This window comes from Oncorhynchus kisutch, linkage group LG6 (genome assembly GCF_002021735.2).
Source record: "Oncorhynchus kisutch isolate 150728-3 linkage group LG6, Okis_V2, whole genome shotgun sequence".
In the NCBI taxonomy this organism is placed as follows: domain Eukaryota; kingdom Metazoa; phylum Chordata; class Actinopteri; order Salmoniformes; family Salmonidae; genus Oncorhynchus; species Oncorhynchus kisutch.
The window spans coordinates 79,724,920-79,749,351 of NC_034179.2; the positions used below are offsets into that span (position 1 = coordinate 79,724,920).

The window sequence follows — 24,432 nt, forward strand, 5'->3', positions numbered from 1 at the left end:
AAGCCAAAAGCAACACAGGTAATTGGTAGGATAAACAAATGGATTCAAAAGAAAAACAAAAAGACAGACCCCTTAGATTTCCTCCATATTGACCTGATGGGAATGACTTAATAGGGGCCTTCATTTACAGTAAACAAGACCAAATGAAGAAAAAAAAGAAAAAAATGGTCAAGACCACATGTCAACAGGATGTGTTGGTAGGTAGTAGACAGGTCTTCTTTATCCAGTCGTGACAGTGAGGTCCTTATGGGATGATGAGAGCATGCATTCCCTCTCCAGTCATAATGATGAACAACTTGCACGTCCATCTTGACATGTATGGATTCCTAGTTCCACTGAGTGCTTCCGACACATACCACTATGCATTATGCATGCACGCACGCACACACACACACACACACACACACACACACACACACACACAGCGGGCACATGCTTATGTGCAGGTCTCTTGTGGGACAAAGGTGAGAGCAGAGGCATGGGAGAGGTCAGCAGGCAGGAGGCAGAAGAAGAAGAAGAAGAAACAGGAAATAAGGAAAAGCACCTCTATTTTGCGTCCCTCTACGATTGTACCGTTTAGTTTCTCCCGCGCACGGTCGGCATCTGTGCTCGTTTCAAAAGTTACAAACCCAAAGCCCTAAGAGAGAGCCACGTGTGTCACCAGGCCAGTAAGACAGACAGGGACAGGAAGGTAGACAGGGACAGGAAGGTAGACAGGGACAGGAAGGTAGACAGGGACAGGAAGGTAGACAGGGACAGGAAGGTAGACAGGGACAGGAAGGTAGACAGGGACAGGGAAGGTAGACAGGGGCAGGAAGGTAGACAGGGACAGGAAGGTAGACAGGGACAGGAAGGTAGACAAGGACAGGAAGGTAGACAGGGACAGGAAGGTAGACAGGGACAGGAAGGTAGACAGGGACAGGAAGGTAGACAGGGACAGGAAGGTAGACAGGGACAGGAAGGTAGACAGGGACAGGAAGGTAGACAGGGACAGGAAGGTAGACAGGGACAGGAAGGTAGACAGGGATAGGAAGGGATAGGAAGGTAGACAGGGACAGGAAGGGTAGACAGGGACAGGAAGGTAGACAGGGACAGGAAGGTAGACAGGGACAGGAAGGTAGACAGGGTGGGTAAAAGATAGGGTAAGGAGGGGGATTAGAGAGGAGGAAGGAGGGAAGGAGAAGGAGAGAAGGAGAGGGAGAGAAGAAGGAGAGGACTAGGTGAGCAGCAGGAAGTAGAGATGTATATAAGCGGTGTAATTAATTGTGTGGTTGTTAGTGAGATGTCAGGAACATCAAAGAGAGATCCAAGGAGAGATAAGGATGACAGCCTCACACACACTAACAAACCTGCCTGTTTTACCCAATTAAACACCACAAACCACCTCTGGAGAATGTCTCTGAGCATCGCAGGCATTACACTCTGTTACGCAACAGTATAGTCTAATCATTATTGTGAAGACTTCAACAGGAGCCTTATGAAAAACAACCCCCATTGGAATGAGATGAAGTTGAGCAAGGAAGGAATATTCATAGATTCTTCAAGCAATTTAGTTTAATTCCATCATCAACCATTTCTAATCCATTACAATAGCCAAATTAAATTAAATTAAGCCATGTGTTGTCTCTTTTTCGTAGACATATCATTATATTAGTATTCATCATTGTGTCTAAAATGTGATGGGGCATTTACCATACTATCATGGTATTGTTTGGTAATAAAGGTAGCTATACATATCACCAACAACATATGTACATTAATAAATCACATGCTACCTCTAAGGAGGTGGAAGAAGGAGGTGGCTTTACAATGGGGATGTCGGCCTTTAAACTCACACCAAAATACCCTCCTCCCCATCCCCCATCTTCCACCCCCATGTGCCCCCTCCCCTGAGGGCTTTGTCACCAGTTTGAGTTATGGGGACTGGGAGACTGGGCCTGAGATCCATCACCAGCCTTCAGATATGCTGGCCCAACAAGTCCCAGTCCTTTGGTTTCTATATATACATATAGAGGGATGGGAGGGAGAGGGATCCACGGCCAGGCTGATAATTGCTTGAAGATATATAATACATGTGAGAGATGGAGAGCATTGTGATCTTGTATGCATACACAGGATCTCCGAGCTCCTATTCCTGGCATAAATAACACGGTAGCTGTCCTTGGGGAGAGGGAGATAAAGAATAAATTCAAAAGGAATTGAGGGCAAAATTAATCCTTTGGACATTTTGCCCGACTATGGTTGGCCCCTCTATCTTTTTTTATCATGCACAAATAATTAGCTTACACGGAGGGAGAGTGGAGCCACCATTTTTCAAAGGAGACAAACATATTGAATGCAAATTGCCAAAGCTTCATGGAAAATAGATTGTTTATTAATGGCCTGCTAGGTTCATTATATAGCGCGCAGGGTGCAGGAGAGAGGCATCATGGGTAATGGCTTTGTAGGGCACAAACAATAAATGCTTGTTACAGCAGAGGAGGCAGCTTTATCCGGTGCTCAATCTTGACTGGCTGTGGGGGCTGAGTTGGAGCAGAGTATAGGTTCCTAGATGGAGGCTGGCTGCATACCTTATACAGACCCCAAACTACCAGGTAAGAGTGGGAATCGATCCCATTCATGGTTGAACACCCAGCTAGAGGAGGCTGTCTAATTTATGAATGGAATGCTCTGGAGCTTGGCACAGACGATTACATAAACAGTGGATGACCAGCACTGTGCTGTTTACACCAGAGGATGTTATATAGGACATGGTATAGAGCTACTGTACATGTATAGACACTGAGTCAGTTTTGGGGGTGATGGTTCTATATTTGCTATAGCACTTGATATTTGATCTGGGTTGACTATTAGTCTCTAAACTAGAGGTCTGTATTCCTGGTCCAGAGAGCTACAGTACTGGATTAAGTGCATTTTGAAATAGCTCAATCACCGATTGATTGATTGATTGACAGGGGTAATGATTCCCCAACTGGAGCACAAAGCTAGAACAACAACCAAGGAGGCAGCAGAGAGAGGAGTTCATGTCTGAACACAGTTCTCCAGGACCAGGCTTAGAGAGCAGTAGTCTGAGCCAATGTACACATGGCACTAATGCCATCATTACTAAACAGAAGAAGTACATGGTAATGAAGCAGCTGGGGTTCTAGTTCACTTACCTTGGATCCTCGCTCATTAAAGATAATCTCCACATCTAGAATCTTTCCAAATTGCTGTGGCGAGAAAGGAGACAAGAGAGGAGAGATTAAGTTATGAAAAGAGTAAGAAAACGGTTATTGTTGCCATGCCAAAATGTTACAATTGTTATGCAATGATTTCAAATATATATTGTGATCTTATCAAATGATCTGTTTTTAATGCAAAATAAAGTTTCTGTTTTATCTGTTATTTCTATGTCATGAAATCAATGACGTAAAGAACTGTTAAAACAAACATTGTAAACAGAGTAGAGTTAGAGTAACAGGAGATGTTTCACACACAGAAAAGCTCAACATATGGCAAGGTGGTTGTTTATAAGGTTGTGTTGTGATGTGAAGCAGATCCTGAGGAAAACTCCTTTCCTCAAATCCCTGAACCGATAGAGAGAGATAACTGATAGAGACAGAGAGATAACCGATAGAGAGAGAGAGAGTTAACTAGGCTTTGACATAAAGAGAGACAGACCAGCAGGCTTCTGCCTGCCCAACAAACAGGTGGCTGAGCTGTCTCTCTATCTACACAGGTACCTGCCATTTTCTCTCTCTTTCTCCTCCTCTCCTTTTCTCGCTCTTTGTTGGTGTGAGTGTGTGTTGTTTTCTCAGTGAACAGGACTCGAGGGATGGTCCCAAGGGGTTAACGTGCTCAGGCCTTTTGATTTAACAGGCTCGACTTCGGATCATTAGAAAACAGAGGAATGAAAGCCAATCGTAAGTTCCCCCTAATGAGTGGAGTGAGAGCCACTTTTAATTGCTGTCTACAATGGCCGTATTATTTCAATAAAAGTAATTACCCTGTCAAGCGGTCCGCATCGCCTTCATTTGGGCACAACAGGGAAGAAATAGGCCTTCCATGTGGTTGGCGCTCAATGGGAATGGATGGATCGTTTGACTGAGCCACTAATAGGGGTTAGGAAGAACCGGCTATTATCTGCCTGCTCCGGCCATAGGAGAGTGATGAGCGTGATGAGGGGAGTGGGTCTGGTGGAGGAGCTGGGTTTATGGGCTGGTAAAACACATATGACATCCTTCATCCCCCAGGGTCAAGTGCTGACCCCCACAACGCCTGAGAAAAAAAGTTGGAGTTATTTATGACCTTCCCAACAGACAACGCCAGGGGCGGCCCAGCCCAGGCCACAAACTCAAGTACATCTTGTTCATCTGGGATTTAAATTCTACATAGGCCCCCTCTCCACATCTGCCTCGTATGGTGCTCAGCTCCATTGATTCCAATTGTAGCACTTTACCGTACCCGGCTCCATCACACACAGGGGCATTTACATCCTAGTGTGATGCCCCTCTTCGCATGAGATGACAATGCTTCCCCATGCAATGTACAGATGCTAATTGTTTTAACCAAGAGTAATGGGCTTGTGGCGTCGATTAATTAGTTTCTGGGGAAGTCATCTTAGTGGATTCCCACATGGCACTGGGGATCTCAGCCGCTCCCACACTCTCCTCCCTCCCTACAGCCCTCTCCGCCCCAGCTCAGCCCCAGCCCAGCGCAAACAGCTGCATCAGCACCAAAGCCAATAAACAATGGCATCAATTGGAGGGGTCTCAGGAGACAGACAGAGCTGGGGGACTTACGACACCTCCTTCCTTCCCCCAGATCAGCCATAGTAAACTATCAACATATCAATAAGGAAATGAGAAAAAGCGTCCGTTGGGGAAAAATCATAGGCACTAGTTAATATTCCTACCTCGAGAACGCTTTTTTATGAGGCCTCGCTCATTCGCTCCACTTCCTATCTGAGATGCAAATGCATTTCTACACTGTGATCAACTGGAATGCAGAGCTACCAACCACGGATAGGGCACCGTATGTATCCCTGCTTCTGCTACGCTAAAACACCTGAATGCTGTGAGGAGGCTAGCTATCATTAGCATAATACAGCATAGTGTAGTACTGTCTGAGAGTAGCAGAGTAGTGGCTGGTGAGATAGACTGGGGATCAGTGTGAAAGCGTGGGGGCCAGAGGTCTGATTGCCCAGAGATGTTTGTTCACTGAGAGCCCTCGTCAAGCAGCCGAGGAGGAGTACTGTTGAAGAACCCAGGAGCAGAATGAGGAGGACGCCCTCAAGCAGCACAGCATGGTGCACCGCGCTACCCGAGCTAGCGCTAGCTTGGAGTGTTTTCCTTTCACTCCTCTAATCGCCCGCTCTCTCAAATATTACACTTTTCTAATCACTGATTAAGGTCTGCATCAGTCGCCTTAATGAGGCTTCATTCTGCGCCTCGTTAGTGACTCAGAGGGTCATCCTCCGCACCCTTAACCCCTACGGTGGGGTAGGGTAACTCTCAAACCCTCCCTCCTTGTTTAGGGGCTAGCTGGAGTCTCTGTTAGCAGGTGCTAGCTAGTCTCTGTTTCAGCTCTATGCTGGTGGCTGATGGAGGGTCCCTGCTAAGTGTGCACGTCACTGGAGAACTGGAGAGAGGGGCTCTTCACAACTTGTGGGAGCAGATGGAGGTCCTGGGGGCTTGGCAGCAGCACTGGGTTCGGCTGCGCTGCGCTGGGTTCCACTACTCGACCATTGACACATGCACCATCTCACCGCTGCCTTTCCTTTCACTCTCCTCTGCCTGCCTGTATGTCTGCGGGCTCTGCTCGTGTGTAACGGTAATGGTGTATTGAGCCCCTGGCGGCAGGGCAGCCATTAGAGCCAGAGGGATGGGGCTGCACACCACTGATCACATACACACAGACACAGGGTCATTGTGGAGGCCATATCCAGGGGTGGAGCCTGAGCTGAGTCGGCACATTAATACAGCACAGACAGGATATCTCCTCTCCCAACCAGCAACCAGCTCTGCCCACAAACATCAATCCCAGGACCCAGCCACCGACTGCCCGGGAAGTTAGGGAGGGGAGGGCTGCTGGGAGGGCCACTGTTAAATTTGCATCACATATCCATAAGCTGCACACACACGTCGGCCGGGCACACAAAGCCACCGAGCTAATTACTGAGGCAATTTGGATTCCACGGGACCTGCTCCAGAGCTGGAAACAATAAACCCAACAATCAGACAGCACAGGAAGGAGAGAGAGAGAGAGACAGCAGCCATGTTGTCCAGTAATTTATTACGCCGTAGCCAGGGCTCTCCTGTAATTAATATCATCAGTTTGAAGTCCTCCATAATGATAAAAATTAACGCCTGTAGCTTATAATGACCTAAATTAGCGTGCAACATTCAAATTAGATTTTTGGCAATGCTCCCGATTCGGATCCATTATAATTATATACTTTTTTTGTTGTGTTAATTTTAAGGACTGGTGTGAAATGCGAGACAGAGAGGTTACACTTTCAGGGAAAAGAGAGTACACCTGTTCTGGGATCAGGATTAATGTGTGTCTGGACTTTCTAGAGAGAGAGCGCGACAATACACACTCCAGGCAGGTACCATGATATGTGTGGGTGGGTAAAGAATGGTTTCCCCCAGTGAGTTCAGGGAGAGGGAAGGGAGCTCACCCCAAACATTTGCCGCAGGTCAGGGTCACGGAAGCGGAAGGGGATGTTGGAAACATGTAACCTCTTGGGCTGCTGCTTCTCCGAGGAGTCCGAGAGCTGCAGCTGGAGCTGCAGGGAGACCTCTGATTGCGTCACGTCATCTGTCTGCCAGAGGGAAACAACAGCAGAAAGACACAAGCAGCTCATTAGTTCCTACTACTGTACCTTCGGGTCACATGGTGAGGGAGAAGAGAGACAGAGGGGGACAGGCTAACTAACTTACTTAGCGTCTGCTATTTTTCAATCTGGTGAGAAGCAGAAAACGCTAAAAAGCTGATGAATTATGGTTTAAAACCTGAGGTCATGCATTACAAATCCACTTATTAATCTCTTGCACTTAGCTTCTGGAGCCACAAGAAAGAAAGATTGAGGGGTTTGACAGAAAGGCATGGATATAGATCCTAGCGCTTCTGACACATCTAGACTTGAGACACATTATTGGTGTTGTTTGCACAGAGGCCCAGAGCTCCTACGTTGTCGACTCCATCATTATGCGAATGCAGTGCTGACATTGTGATATAAATGACATGTCTGATGTCTATGACAAATCCCACTTAGTTCGTTCTCAGACAAGAGTGATGAATTTCAACATGGCTGCTGGCTTGTTTACTCAAACCGACCCAGTTTTAGAGGGAGAGGGTTTCACAAGATTTGTTTTCTGTAAAAACCTTCACTGGTCATCAGAACCATTTACCCTCTCCATGGAAGGATCATTAGGGACCAACTCTGTCTGCATAACAACAAATTCCATCATTTAAATGTGTTTACCAAAATTGAAACCAAGACCTCTTGTAGACACTTCTGGCATTATGAAATAAATGAAAAAACTATGAGAGGTGGGGAAAAAGAGAGAGGAAGAAAAAGAGAGAGGAGTGAAATAGGGAGCGAGGCCTGGTTAGATTGAGAGGGAGGACAAAAGCTGTTTAAATATGATATGTAAACTCCAAGGTCCCCAGGGATGTGCTCCTTGAGCAATGGCAAACACTCCATATTACACGGGCTGGCTGGAGTCACATACACAGACACCCCCCGAGTACACACACACACACACACACACACACACACACACACACACACACACACACACACACACACACACACAGAGAGAGAGAGAGAGAGAGAGAGGGAGAGAGAGAGAGGGAGAGAGAGAGAGAGAGAGAGAAAAGGGGAACTGAGATAGTAAAGGACGACAGAGTGAAAAGAGAAGAACCTTAGATCGAGAACAAAAAAGGCTGACAGATGTGCACATACAGACAAACACACGTACAGACAAACACACGTACAGACAAACACACGTACAGACAAGCACACATACAGACAAACACACGTACAGACAAACACACGTACAGACAAACACACGTACAGACAAGCACACGTACAGACAAACACACGTACAGACAAACACACGTACAGACAAGCACACGTACACACACGTACACAAACGTACACACGTACACACACACACACACACACACACCTCTCCACCATCTAACAACCTGCTCCCTGCTCCAAGGCCGTCGGGTGGCTGCAGGCCCCTGGGTGATACATATCCCACCATTTAGGAAATGGGCTAGGGATTTATTCATTATAATTCATCATCACAGTATTATCATTATCATCATGATCGTAATGATGATCGCCTTTATTATTCTCATTATCATAATCACAATCTCCACTGTAATGGCCCTCATTTATTTGCTTTTATGGCCCATTCGGAGATGGTGACATACATTGTTAACACTGACAGTTGTTTGATTCAAGGTCCCACTTAGTCTCCCCTCCAGCCATCCAGGTAGGGCACATTGGTTACGGAAGGTCTGAAAGCCTTGTGTTCAGTGACGTTCAGTGATGTTTAGTCATGTTCAGAGGTTATCATGTGGAGAAGGGCACAGGAGCCAGTGTAGGGGTGAGCTGGGCTAGCTAGTTCCAGTATCAGACTGGTAGAGTCGTGTAGGGGTGAGCTGGGCTAGCTAGTTCCAGTATCAGGCTGGTAGAGTAGTGCAGGGGTGAGCTGGGCTAGCTAGCTCCAGTATCAGGCTGGTAGAGTAGTGCAGGGGTGAGCTGGGCTAGCTAGCTCCAGTATCAGGCTGGTAGAGTAGTGCAAGGGTGAGCTGGGCTAGCTAGCTCCAGTATCAGACTGGTAGAGTAGTGTAGGGGTGAGCTGGGCTAGTTAGTTCCAGTATCATACTGGTAGAGTAGTGGAAGGGTGAGCTGGGCTAGCTAGCTCCAGTATCAGACTGGTAGAGTAGTGGAGGGGTGAGCTGGGCTAGCTAGCTCCAGTGTCGGACTGGTAGAGTAGTGGAAGGGTGAGCTGGGCTAGCTAGTTCCAGTATCAGACTGGTAGAGTAGTGGAAGGGTGAGCTGGGCTAGCTAGCTCCAGTATCAGACTGGTAGAGTAGTGGAGGGGTGGAGTGGCGAGTGACCAAGTGAAAAGGGAGGAAGGGGTCATCAGTGTGCCATGTCCTCCTGTGCAAGAGGTTAATAGCCTGAGTAGCCATGTTGGGTCCCAGGGTGACACACGGCAGACAGATGCCAGACTTCTGTGGAGGGTGACAAGGCACTTGGGACCGCGGGTCAATCTGTTTCATCGGTCACACATGACTCTATCAACCTTTACCGTATGCTACCAGACTGCACAACGACTGACTCACTGTCCTGTCCTCCAGCTTAGCTACTGGCTTCTTATCATGGGGTCCTCTAGCTGTGTGTTAGCAAACCTTCAGATCCACTTTTACTTCACACAATTCTTCCATACTGACTAGAGGTAAATACGACTGGCACTCATACACCTACAGCTATTTAACCCAGACTCCATCTGTGGATCTCTGTGTTTCTGCCAGTGAGTTTAGTGCCCTTGTCTCTCCATTGCTTCTCCTGAGGGATCATCTGGATCCAGGCTGGTTGGGAGAAGGTGAGATGGTTACAGTGTAAAATAATTACATGTGCATTACCATATGACAGGGGGTCTTCAACCCAGGGATTCCCTCCCAGGTAACCGGCAATACCCATCACACGTTAGCAAAGACATCTTGTCTTATCATCCGGTGAATGTTAATGGAAAGGAAAAGTTATCAACATTTTAAAATGAATACATTTGGTATTTTGACCTCCTCACATTATAATTGGAAGAGGAAGTGTAAACTCTTGTGTGTAAACTTGTTGTGTGTATGTACTGACATGTACTGTATGTGTAACTGATAGATGCACACACACACACACACACACACACTACATGTTCATGTTTTTACACACACACTACATGTTCATGTTTTTACACACACACTACACGTTCATGTTTTTACACACACACTACATGTTCATGTTTTTACACACACACTACATGTTCATGTTTTTACACACACACTACACGTTCATGTTTTTACACACACACTACATGTTCATGTTTTTACACACACACTACACGTTCATGTTTTTACACACACACTACATGTTCATGTTTTTACACACACACTACATGTTCATGTTTTTACACACACACTACATGTTCATGTTTTTACACACACACTACATGTTCATGTTTTTACACACACACTACACGTTCATGTTTTTACACACACACTACATGTTCATGTTTTTACACACACACTACATGTTCATGTTTTTACACACACACTACATGTTCATGTTTTTACACACACACTACATGTTCATGTTTTTACACACACACTACATGTTCATGTTTTTACACACACACTACATGTTCATGTTTTTACACACACACTACATGTTCATGTTTTTACACACACACTACACGTTCATGTTTTTACACACACACTACATGTTCATGTTTTTACACACACACTACATGTTCATGTTTTTACACACACACTACATGTTCATGTTTTTACACACACACTACATGTTCATGTTTTTACACACACACTACATGTTCATGTTTTTACACACACACTACATGTTCATGTTTTTACACACACACTACATGTTCATGTTTTTACACACACACTACATGTTCATGTTTTTACACACACACTACATGTTCATGTTTTTACACACACACTACATGTTCATGTTTTTACACACACACTACATGTTCATGTTTTTACACACACACTACATGTTCATGTTTTTACACACACACTACATGTTCATGTTTTTACACACACACTACATGTTCATGTTTTTACACACACACTACATGTTCATGTTTTTAAATGTATGTGACTTGTAAAGTCTTTTGTCTGTAATGTCTTTTAGTTATGTTACCCCAGTAAGACTAGCTGTCGCTGTTAACGTCGGCTAATGGGGATCCTAATAAATCAAATCAATAACTCTAACATAGCCTGTTAGTTAGAAAGGTAACTCCAAACTCATTTTCGCTAAGAGCAGCTGTTTATGTGGTTAAACAAAGGTTAGCCATGTGTTGGTAAAAATGAATGTCCAAGTCAAGAAAGCTTTCCAGCAGCCAGCGGCACTTGCCACACTGGTAGCCTATTCACAGGTGCTGTTTCAAAGCCTATGTCAGATACTCCAATGAGTGTAATTTGCTCAATATTTGAAGAAGTTGAAGAATAATGTTGACATCATTAGAAATATGTTATTCTCATCTGTTCTACAGTATGTATATAATACAACATGTGCTTTTTCTACATGTGTTTCTTCTATATTCATAAAAACATTGGGGGGGAAATCCACTTAATTAAAAAAGATACATTTCCACGGGACCCCCCAGTTGAATAATCTTGCCAATTCAGTGGCACATTACCAACCTGGCAGCTGCTGTCACAGTTATGGCGAGGGGGGGAGGCTGATGCAACCCCAGGCGTCACCCGCCGCCTGCCGCTACTGTCCCCGCCAAGCGTAGCTGTCATCTCGGGCGGCGAGTCACCCACCCTGCTTCCTGTTCATTCATTCCTCTAACAGACTCCCTCGCCGTTATTTGCAAATCACTTTCAAAGTGCTGTGCTCAGCACATTCCCCCTCCTCTCAGTGGCATTACAAGCACATAATTGAAACTATCTGATTGGAACGCCGCCAAGCAGGTAGATTACATCCGATTAAGTGGGGGGGATACCGAGTCATCGCTCACAAGAATTATAATGCCTTCCTTTAATGCATCCCCCCCCCACCTAATCCTCCATTGTTTGTCTCCTCTTCTCTAAAGAAGCTGTAAACAAATCCCTTCTTCAGTCACCTGAAATAGCAGGGGGTGAGAGAGAGGTAGAGTAGAGCCCCTCCTCCATCCCTCCCCTCCTCCCTCCCCCTGGTCTGCTATTCATATAGATAACACAGACATCCCCTTTAACTGGGTCATATAGAATCTCTAGAATCTCTTGCGAATCGCAAAATCTCTCTGAGATTGTCTGAGTGAGTGTGCATGCTCTTCCATGTGCTTGAACTATATATGTGTCTGCATATGTATAGCCCATGTGTCTGTGTCTGTGTTATCACAAGCTCCCAGAATCCACTTTGGATAGTCCTCATGCAGCTGACACAGACTTTGAAAAAATCTGGAATTGAGTGCAGTCCTAACGACACTGCCTTAATTTGTTATCTGAATAAAAATAATGATAACTCATGAAATCCAAACCCAACGTTGGACTATTTGAATGGCGCTTGCTAGATAACGAGCTCCGCTTTTTTTAAACAGAAGTTGCTGGCAGACCCTTTCTACAGTCCCATTCTCTCTCTCTCTCTGAGGATTTTGAGAAAGTTTGACTGCCTCTTTCTATCCTCAAGTCACCAGCTTTCATGTGAGTGTCGTTTGAACATGGGAGTCACACAGCAGGCCCCAGAGGTCTGAGTCTGGACAACAGCACCTCCCTGGAGTAGAGGAGGACTGACTGACTGAAGAGATGAGGAGAGAGAGGAGAGGCAATCCCTCATTAAACACACACTGCCAACCCTCCGCCGGGAATTCACACAGAATCCATACATTTCATTCTCTTTTCCTCATGACTCTTTTAAAGTCTATACGTTTTCCGAGACGGCCAGAGTAAAGCACTGAGGAGTGGGAGCCCAGTGAGTGCTGATCTGCTCCCCAATCTGTGTTTCTGCAGGGTGTCCTAATCAAAGACACCCGTGCCCTTCTGTGGCACCCAAAGCAAACAGGCTGGGTCATTAAAGCAGGGGAGCAGCAGTGGCGGTGGGGGGCACAGCGGTGGGGAGTGCTCCCCTACACCAGCGGCCCCAGGGATTAGCCAGCCACTCTGTTTACAGCCCACTGATCTGATCCCTCTCTCCTCACTGGCAGGGTGAGATGGAGAGAGGAGAGAGAGAGGGGTAGAGAGAGAAAGAGAGAGTGGGGGAAAGAAAGGGAGGGAAAGGGAGAGGAAGAAAGATATTGAGCGAGAGGGAGGGAGGGAGCCGTGAAGGAAAGCAGGGCTGACTTTCTTCACAGCGGGTGGACAGATGAAATGAAATGTAAAATGGCGAGAGGAGAAGTGAGTGGCGTGGGGGAATGAGAGGCAGCGACACGGCAGGGTTCTGAGCAGGGGAGTGGAACCTCCTGCAAAGTCTCTCCTTACTCACTGAACACAGTGTATCTGTGTAGCTGCCAATAAGAGTCAGCCATGACGACGGAGTCACACACGTCTTCAAATGAAACATGATTTCATCACAGAGCAATGCTACAGTTATACACATGGCCCTGCTATATCTGTACCTGTAAATCACAGCTGATTTCTCCCCCCATTATCCATGGTGCTTCAGTGCTTCTATGGTTAGGAAAGTTGTTGGAGTTGGAGTTGTTAACAATGCTTTTATGGGTGACTTGAATCCCTCAGGGGGGCCGCCTTGACCCCCAGCTGACCTCTCCCAGCAAGTGTTTTCATGTGAGAGGAAGAGAGGGAGGAAAGGAAGAAAGGCCGGACTAAAGTCACATTTTCTCCCGCTGGTATTGTCAGGAGTTAGAGAGAGGGAGACTTCTGCTAAATCCTCCTCTCTGATCCTCAACCACAGAAAGGGTTAATCCCAGGTTATGGCATATTTTATATATGAAATATATTATGTATACTTTCACTTAATTTAAACCACATGTCAAACTACCTGGTGGGCTCACATCGCTATAGTGTTTGCTCTGTCCTATTGGTCCAAAGTGTAGGCTGCTGAATATGCTGAACTCAACATATTTAACCATGACAAAACTAGCTGTTATATGTATTTCAATTTGATATATTTAACTAGGGAAAGTAGCTGTGTAATATTCAGTGACATATCAAATTGTGAAAAAATAACAGCACGGTTGAATTCAAGCTGTTTTATTAACTACAATGGAAAAATGCTGATGTAATATGCTGAATTCAACATATTTTACTGTGGAGGAATAGCTGCATAGTATGTTGAATTTCTACTATGGTAAAATAGCTGTCAGTATGGTGAATTTGACATATTGTACTATGGTAAAATAGCTGTCAGTATGGTGAATTTGACATATTGTACTATGGTAAAATAGCTGTCAGTATGGTGAATTTGACATATTGTACTATGGTAAAATAGCTGTCAGTATGGTGAATTTGACATATTGTACTTTGGTAAAATAGCTGTCAGTATGGTGAATTTGACATATTGTACTATGGTAAAATAGCTGTCAGTATGGTGAATTTGACATATTGTACTATGGTAAAATAGCTGTCAGTATGGTGAATTTGACATATTCTACTATGGTAAAATAGCTGTCAGTATGGTGAATTTGACATATTGTACTATGGTAAAATAGCTGTCAGTATGGTGAATTTGACATATTGTACTATGGTAAAATAGCTGTCAGTATGGTGAATTTGACATATTGTACTTTGGTAAAATAGCTGTCAGTATGGTGAATTTGACATATTGTACTATGGTAAAATAGCTGTCAGTATGGTGAATTTGACATATTGTACTATGGTAAAATAGCTGTCAGTATGGTGAATTTGACATATTCTACTATGGTAAAATAGCTGTCAGTATGGTGAATTTGACATATTGTACTATGGTAAAATAGCTGTCAGTATGGTGAATTTGACATATTGTACTATGGTAAAATAGCTGTCAGTATGGTAAATTTGACATATTGTACTATGGTAAAATAGCTGTCAGTATGGTGAATTTGACATATTGTACTATGGTAAAATAGCTGTCAGTATGGTGAATTTGACATATTCTACTATGGTAAAATAGCTGTCAGTATGGTGAATTTGACATATTGTACTATGGTAAAATAGCTGTCAGTATGGTGAATTTGACATATTGTACTATGGTAAAATAGCTGTCAGTATGGTGAATTTGACATATTGTACTATGGTAAAATAGCTGTCAGTATGGTGAATTTGACATATTGTACTATGGTAAAATAGCTGTCAGTATGGTGAATTTGACATATTCTACTATGGTAAAATAGCTGTCAGTATGGTGAATTTGACATATTCTACTATGGTAAAATAGCTGTCAGTATGGTGAATTTGACATATTCTACTATGGTAAAATAGCTGTCAGTATGGTGAATTTGACATATTCTACTATGGTAAAATAGCTGTCAGTATGGTGAATTTGACATATTGTACTATGGTAAAATAGCTGACAGTATGGTGAATTTGACATATTCTACTATGGTAAAATAGCTGTTTGCTGAATTCCCCATATTTAACTCAGAGAAATTGTCTGTGGATAATCCTGGCTTAACGGCTGCTCCTCAGGAGGCAGTGCAATATGTTGAGGGACATTCTCAGAGGTTTATATACATTTACAGCTAATTAGTTAATTTGACCAATTAGGCAGGGCTTTTTGGCTGGCCTAGCCCAAGCCCCTGCAGGCATAGAGTGCAACTTTCCCTCCTCTCCTTTCCACTAACTCCACAACCAAATGGATCAGGGGGAGGGCTTGTCCCCCTTTCACAGAGCCTAAATGATTCATGTGTACAGCATGTTGAATCTCATTGGCGGAAATAAATAAAACCCTTCAGGTTTCCACGTTTTCCAGAGAGCCCGGCTTCTCAAAAATGCACTTTGATTTCGCCACAACGTTTCCAGTTAAGTTCAATCAACTCCAACTCACGCAGAATCAGCTCCACGCTTTGACATCTTCATGTATTTGCTGACATCACAGTCTACTCCTGCACCCTTGTACACTCTGGGTAGTTGTGTAACGTTAACGATGCCTAACCTAACGAGCCGAGGCACAACCTTATGACCGTCATATGTAATATTCCATCCCTTCCTGCTTCCAAGCCTTTATTAACAATCCTACTGGTAATGGTCTGAAGGCTGAGGTTCCTTAAACACCTCCGGTCATCAACCTAATTTAAGATAATGCCAGGTGTGTGTTGTTGAGCGTTACTGACCGGTACAGTTGTGTTGGCGGTGATGGCGGGCGTGTTGTTGTCGGTGCCCGGCGGCTCACTGTGCGTCTGTGTGGGGGTGTAGAGGGTCATGGCATGCTCGGGCACCCTGTTCTGCCCGGTGTAGTCCTGCGTGGGGAGGGGGTGGGGTGCCGCAAACTCGGCCGGGATGCCATTCTGTGGGGGAGGCGGGTACTGGGCAGGCGTGTACGGCTGGGCCATGGCTTCTGGGGGGTTGGTGGCCTCTTGGTTACCCTATTAAGACAAAGAGGAGAAGACAGTGTTACATTCATTGTTCCACATCACTTGTGATTAAAGTTACATGGTTAGAACAGCGGAGTACTTTGTTAGTAGTACTAAAGAACAACGCAGCATGAAAGCATGCTGGTTTCCCCTGTGCTTTGGAAGTAGCTGGGGAGATGAAGAGTTGTCCTGCAAACTAAGTATCTCAGGGAAATAGCTATCATATCATATTTCACCCCAGATTAGAGGATTCCTTGATCATTATTAATGAACATAGTTTATGGTGTGTAGAGCACGGCTCTCTGGTGGTGGGGCAGGAGCGAGGAGGAAACTCAATTGCACTCATGGCAAAGCTCAAGAGGAAAGATCAATTAATTGATACAATTTTGATTAGAGCCTTTGATTCAAATGACAGGTCGGTTATAGGAGCAGCCGATTCCTTTCTGTGTTCCACTTTTCTGCTTTGAACACCTCCTACCTGCATCTTACTTGATATATCTGTCCTGTCCTTGGCTCTTCCTTCTCACCCCCTCCCCCACTCACATCCCTCTTTCATTCTGTCCTACTCGTCTTGTTCTGTCTCTGTGCTCCTGAGTGACTTAAGTGACAGATGGCTGGTAGAGACGTGGCAGGCGCTTTGCAAACCCTTTCTCTCGTGTGGGCGCTTAAGATGATGAGCTGTTGAATTAATGGACTTTTCTGGCTGGTGCACATTGTTAAGCAAAGCAATGGTAGGACTAGATGAGAGCATGTCTTATTGTTCAACCACACTGAGCCCTGCTGGAACAGATACCACACCTCTACATTAAAACCCCAACAACTGTGTTTTAAAAACGGTGAGACAATACCGGCAGAATCCAATAACACATTCCCACCAAATATCCCCAATCAAATTTGAAGATACAGATCACAAGAGCTGAACGCATAACTCCTCCGATAAGAGAAGACAAAGAGGCTTATGGGTAAGGGGAAAAACAATAACAGTAAACAGATAGAGAAGTTTCTGTCTCTTCCAAGCCTTAACTGGCTAGGGACGGAGAGAGGAGAGATAAATGATTTTTATTCCTTTTTTCTCACTTGTGTGCATTGCTGTTTGGGCTCTATGTTGCAGGCTTCCACAGACAGCCGTAGCTAGTTGGGCTGGAGGAGGAGAGGAGGCCTGTGCTTTAATGAGGGAGGGGAGCTGTGCAGCATAGTGCCCAGCGCTGTAAATGTTTTGGAAACAATGATACACTGACGTGTTGCCAAACAAACCACAGTCCAAACCACTTGGCCAGTTAAGGAGTTGCCTCCATTATCTAAATGAAAAAAGAAAGGCCCTTCAGCCTTGAGAGATGAGGAGGATTGACCAGCTTCAAGAGAGGCCACAGTCTCAAGGCCTGGGCCCTCAACACCTCCGTGACCTCACCTACCCTGCCTACCTAAATCTCTCTCTCCTTACCTCCCCCTTCGCTCCCCCCGTCTCTTTCTTCCCTCCCTCTTCGTGCTGAAACTTTTTAAATCTCTCCCCCTGTGCTCTACTTTTCATCTCCCTCTAGTCATGGCGTTATATAACCCACTTGCATTGCAGGGCATCCTTATTCAAGTCGACTCTTGATGTCGGCAATTTTAAACTTTTAAGCACCCACTTCAAGGAAGGGGGCTGGTTAGCTACCTAAAAACGGAAGCTTCTCATGGCACAGCAGCAGCTGAGACCTTTCACATAGTTTCCCCATGAACCGGTTCAAGTGGTATAACATCAGTCCAGATGACAACAAGGCATATATGAGAAACAGTTTTCACACCATATGGGAGATCAAGGCTACATTAGAGGATTCTGTTAGACATGGCGAGGCACAGAGCAGAGCACTTGTGTCACGCCTATTGTTCTTGGAGCATAAAACAAGGACATGGGACTGAAACAAAGCCATGTGACACACAACGCTTGGTAACAGCCTGGAGCTGGGAGGGAGAGCGAAAGAGAGAGAGAGAGAGAGAGAGAGAGAGAGAGAGAGAGAGATGCAGCAACAAAGTGTTGTACTGCACTATACAGCACCACAGCACTGTTTCAAAGGGCAGCAAACCAAAAGCAAGGAGTGGGGGTCTATGGGTGTGAGTAGAGAACGGGGCTCATTAGTGAAACACAAAGTAACACTGGCTCTTGTATGATCTTCCCCTTCTCTCTGATGTATGTGACAAACAAGTTATTCAACTGGAAATGAACTAGAAGAGAAAAAAGGGCCCATGCAAATCAGCAGCGTTGGTCCCGCTGTGACCGCACATCCTTTTAGCTGGTGATAATCCACAGTGCCTGATGAAAACCCCCACACCATATCAACCATAAAGCTCCCAGGCGCAGGTTGCAGTTCCCATCTCTCCCATCTCTCACGGCTCTGACGGGGAGACGTTAAGTTATGGCGGGAGAGAAACTGCTCCTAGTCGTTTGTGTGGTGTTATGAGGCCCCGGGCGGCAGGCGACGTTCGTCCACCTGCAGGCATGTTAACGATGGACGAGCAGGTCCCACCGTGGTAATTCAGCGCCCCCGCACAAGGCCAGACGGTGGGAGTTAGCTAAACCCCTCCTCCATCGACAGGACCAGGGGGAATACAGGAATCCAGACAGAACGCCCAGTCTGTATCGATCTCCTATCTCTCTCTCGCTCACGCTATCTCTTACTCCCACCTCTCTCTCTCTCGCTCTCTGTGTCTCTCTCTCCTTTACCCCTCAACCCCTACTACAGAAGAGCACAACAAAAAACACTCTCTTTAATGTTAAGCACTCTCCCAGTGTAAAATTGGATTGAAAGCCTTACTTAACAAAATCACTTTTGGTAGCAGGGTTTTTGTTTTTACAGTCAGCATTAGGCAGCCCTGTCTAAGGTGTAGGGGGGCGAGGAGGTTGGGCAGGCCCAAATGGCTTGGACTTCCAGACCTGCTCGTCTAGAGAGAAACACAGGGCAATGGACAGGTGGAGAGTGATGCTACTGTAATGATAATAACTGGTGTTAGCTCTTTTGATGACGGAAGCTCCATTTCATCTCCATGGATACCGTGGGTAGAGTTCTTGGCCAGTGGCCAACAATCTCTCATCCTCTTCAGCAAAGCTGTTGGGGACTTGCTCTCTGAGGTAGGCCAGGCAGAGAAGGGCTGAGCACATACAGTAGCTGGGGAGAACTCATATCAGCAGAGTGGTGTCAGTTCCTGTACTGTGCATGGGAGGTCAGAGGGTAAAGCTAAGGCTAAAGACAGTAGGTGACTAATTGGGTTGCATTGAATCCAGGGGGAAATCACTCAAATGGGAGCCATTGATGATATCAGCTATGGACGGGTGATGGAGTGGACAGCGTTATGGCTTTCACTTAGACACACCGAGTCAGCAACTCATGTGTTTTGTCTTGTTTTTTAGGGGGTGGATCAGCTTTAATTTTGCAGATAGATTGTTGCTTCCATCAATGTAACTGTCTGCATCATTTCCAGTCCCTTATATATTTTGGGGGTAAATATATATATCTATACACATAAATACATACACATACACAAATACATATACATACACATTCATATACACATATATTCATACATACATACATACATACAGTTGAAGTCGGAAGTTTAAATACACTTAGGTTGGAGTCATTAAAATCACTCCACAATGTTCTTGTTAACAAACTACAGTTTTGGCAAGTCGGTTAGGACATCTACTTTGTGCATAACACAATAAATGTTTCCAACAATTGTTTACAGACAGATTATTTCACTTATAATTCACTGTATCACAATTCCAGTGGGTCATAAGTTTACATACACAAAGTTGACTGTGCCTTTAACTTCTCTAGGGTAGGGGGCAGCATTCGGAATTTTGGATGAAAAGCATGTCCAAATTAAATGGCCTGCTACTCGAGCCCAGAAGATATGATATGCATATAACTGGTAGATTTAGATAGAAAAAACAAAACTGTTCAAATAGTGTCTGTGAGGTATAACAGAACTGATTTGGCAGGCGAAAACCTGAGACGAATCCATTCAGGAAGTATTCAGTTTTGTAGTTTTCTATTCAATGCCATTACAGTATCCATTGATTTAGGACTCAATTTGCAGTTCCTATGCCTTCCACTATGCATTCCACTAGATTCTTATAAATGAGGGAGTAAGAGGGAGTAAGACCAGTCTGAATGAGTGGACCCTGAGGTGTCACAGAGGTGTCACAGAGCTTTTTCATGCGCAATCCCGAGAGAGTGCATTTCTTGTTTACCTTTTATATTGACAATGTTATTGTCCGGTTGAAATATTATAGATCATTTAGCCTAAAAACAACCTGGGGAATGAATATGTTTCTATGAACTTTACGGATACAATTTAGATTTTTTTGTCTGCCTGTTTTGACTGCGTTTGAGCCTGTGGATTACTGAAGAAAACGTGTGAACAAAATGGAGCTTTTTGGATATAAAGAGACTTTATCAGAGTAAATGAATGTCTTCTGAGTGCAATCATATGAAGATCATCAAAGGTAAGGGATTAATTTTATCTCTATTTCTGGGTTTTGTATCACTTCTGCTTGGCTGGTTGCTGTTTGTAATAATTTGTCAACTGGGCTATGTTCTCAAATAATCGTAAGGTATGCTTTCACTGTAAAGCATTTTTAAAATCTGACACCGTGGTTGGATTCACAAGAAGTGAATCTTTAAATCTATGTAAAATATGTTTTGTTTTCTGAATTTTTATAATGAGTATTTCTGTATTTGAATTTGGCGCTCTGCAATCTCACTGGATGTTGGCCAGATACCCTAGAGAGGTTCAACAGCTTGGAAAAGTCCAGAAAATGATGTCATGGCTTTAGAAGCTTCTGATAGGCTAATTGACATAATTTGAGTCAATTGAAGGTGTACCTGTGGATGTATTTCAAGGCCAAACTTCAAACTCAGTGCCTGTTTGCTTGATATCATGGGAAAATCAAAAGAAATCAGCCAAGACTTCAGAAAATTGTAGATCTCCACAAGTCTGGTTCATCATTGGGAGCAATTTCCAAACGCCTGAAGGTACCACGTTCACCTTTACAAACAATCGTACGCAAGTATAAACACCATGGGACCACGCAGCCATCATACCGCTCAGGAAGGAGATGCATTCTGTCTCCTAGAGATTAACGTACTTTGGTGCGAAAAGTGCAAATCAATCCCAGAACAACAGCAAAGGATCTTGTGAAGATGCTGGAGGAAACAGGTTCAAAAGTATCTATACCCACAGTAAAACGAGCCCTATATCAACATAACCTGAAAGGCTCTCAGCAAGGAAGAAGCCACGGTTCCAAAACAGCCATAAAAAGCCAGACTACGGCTTTCAACTGCACATGGGGACTAAGATTGTACTTTTTGGAGAAATGTCCTCTGGTCTGATGAAACAAAAATAGAACTGTTTGGCCATAATGACCATCGTTATGATTGGAGGAGAAAAGGGGAGGCTTGCAATCCGAAGAACTGAAAAGGCGTGTGCGAGCAAGGAGGCCTACAAACCTGATTCGGTTACACCAGCTCTGTCAGGAGGAATGGGCCAAAATTCACCCAACTTATGGTGGGAAGCTTGTGGAAGGCTACCCGAAACGTTTGACCCAAGTTAAACAATTTAAAGGCAATGCTACCAAATATTAATTGAGTGTATGTAAACTTCTGACCCACTGGGAATGTGATGAAATAAATAAAAGCTCATTCTCTCTACTATTATTCTGACATTTCACATTCTTAAAATAAAGTGGTGATCGAAACTAATCTAAGACAGGACATTTTTATTGAAATTAAATGTCATGAATTGTGAAAAACAGAGTTTAAATGTATTTGGCTGAGGTGTACGTAAACTTCCGACTTCAACTATACATACATACATACACATACCCATATACATACATAAACATTCATACATATACACATATATGCATACATACACATACATATATATACATACATATACACACTTTTTAAGAATATACCTTTATTATTCCCCGCAAACCCTACCACCCATCCCCAAATGGAGTACTAATAAAGACTAATACTAATACTACTAATAAAGTACTAATAGTACTAATAAAGTACTAATAGTACTAATAAAGACTCATTTGTTAGGGACTGGAAGACCTTGAAAGGTCTCGACCACACAGGTTCATCTGTCACCAGATCCAACATCAGACTTGTTACAATATTAGATGATGAGATGTTGAGCTACAAGAACACCAGCTGAATATCGTGTTCATTTCTGGGTAATTCAGCATATATGTGTGTACTGTAGTCTACATTAGTTACTGAACTGGCATGTTGACAGGAACCCTTTAAAATGGCTCAAGTTTACAGAACCTATCCAGTGCAGTGAGTCCAAAGGAGAGGAAGGGAAAGAGTGTGGAGTGTTTTATAGCGACAGCACAACTCCAAGACATAGAGAAGAGAAGCACTCATCTCACTTTAATGACTCCCTCACTGAGAGGAAGGCAAACTTGTGACAAATCCCGTTGGGCCATTGCAGCAGAAAACAGAGTGGGGACAAATGGAGAGTGTCACGTAGCTCAACAGTGGCCAACGTAGAGCATGCAACACACACGAAACACAGCGAGGACTTTCAGCCAGGCACATAAAAGCAACCTTGTTGTTTTCACCCCCGCTACTGACGCCCAGCTAATTGAACCCCAACAAACAGACATGCAGAAAAAGCAGGCAGGCCAGTGAGGCAGGCCAGTGAGGCAGGCCAGTGAGGCAGGCCAGTGAGGCAGGCCAGTGAGGCAGGCCAGTGAGGCAGGCCAGTGAGGCAGGCCAGTGAGGCAGGCCAGTGAGGCAGGCCAGTGAGGCAGGCCTGGGATGATTTTGAACATTCAGCAACTGGCATTAGTTTTGTCTTAACAGGCACACACAAATACAGCTTGAGTCTAGCTAGGTCCATTTTAATTAGGCCATATGATCGTGCTCCAACACTGCGTTAGCGTTAGCAGTGTTAGCAGCGCTAGCATCTCACCAGAGGCTGCAGCCAGCCAGGGAGAGCCTGTTAATTACAACCACCTGCCAACCATTCAAGGTGAGTCTGAAAAGCCCAACTCGGAGGCAGAGGTAAACAACAACAACAAAACAAATCCTCCAGTTGGGTTTCTCATGATAAAGCAGATTTCCGGGCGCACCGGCTGGCTTTTCCCCTCATTGTCTTCCAATTACAGTGAAACTTTGGGAGAGACAGAGGGGAGAGAGCATGGAGAGGTTGAAATGCAACGGCCCAATTTAATGCAGATTTGAAGCACCTGAGAAAAGCTTTTGCATCCCCCTAGCTACTCCCAGTGTTCTTCCATACCACTCTTCAGCGGTGTGGGATTCCAAATAGGCTAGGCACAGCCTTATTATTTTCCTTCCCATTTCCTCTCTTGCCAACTCTCATCTTTCATTTTTCCACCTCATTTGTTGAAGAATCTATCCATGAAGTTAAATACTGAATCTACACTCGGCCCCCCAGAGTGAATTGAAATTTTTTGCACTCTGTTCTATTTATTTTTTCTTCAGGAGCCTTAATCGTTTACACATGACAAATATGTTTCATTCCTTCTAACATGATTTTTCCTAATTATTTTGGTGCATTTATTTGTGATTCATGGCGTGTTCACGCACTAGACAGAACTAGGAAACTCAGAAATTGAACGCAGCAGGTGTAGAACTTGCAACCAGTAAGCAAGTCTGAAACTTCAGACTTTCCTAGTTCCAACTAGCATGTGAACACGGCTTCATCCTTGGACAGGGTATTAAAGGGAGAGTTCATTTCCCTCTATCCCTTGTTGATTTCTTTATTACATTGCTGCCGCACTGCACAACACCACACACCGAGCCTCAGCCTGTGCTGATCGAGATGGGACTGCTCTTAGCGTCTGCTGTGCTACGACTAGCAAGTGTTACTATACCTCAGAGACGACTGGAGCGCCACTTAATAAACACAGCAGACAGAGGATCACTTTGAACTCCTGTGACATGTAATGAACCTGTCCGTCTCCTCCTCAGCCACCCGCCTGCTGTAGCAGCCATGCATGGGTCTGATCTGTCTGGGGCTGGAGAACGGCGCATTAAAAAGCTCCTAATAAACCAACAGGATCTTTAAAAACAACTATCATTTACAGATGATCAGACCCGCCATGTTTTCCCCACACCATAAAAGCAGATAATTGCCTCTTTCAATGTTGTTGCCTTTTTGTTGCGTAACAGAC

At 44.5% G+C, this 24,432-nt stretch overlaps 1 protein-coding gene across 8 annotated transcripts in view; it reads right to left on the reverse strand.

Moving 5' to 3' along the window:
* Positions 1 to 24,432, reverse strand: part of LOC109897631 (RNA binding protein fox-1 homolog 3) — a 409,231-nt gene that overhangs the window by 33,527 nt on the left and 351,272 nt on the right. For 5 of the 8 annotated variants that reach the window (XM_031827804.1, XM_031827801.1, XM_031827802.1 and 2 more), the window contains 4 exons: positions 15,999 to 16,250; positions 6,665 to 6,808; positions 3,159 to 3,212; positions 545 to 637 (listed from right to left, as the gene is read on the reverse strand). In XM_031827804.1, the coding sequence (XP_031683664.1) occupies positions 545 to 637; positions 3,159 to 3,212; positions 6,665 to 6,808; positions 15,999 to 16,250 (543 nt within the window). The remainder of the gene's footprint in view (positions 1 to 544; positions 638 to 3,158; positions 3,213 to 6,664; positions 6,809 to 15,998; positions 16,251 to 24,432) is intronic. The other 3 variants (XM_031827807.1, XM_031827808.1, XM_031827805.1) reach the window with 1 other exon arrangement.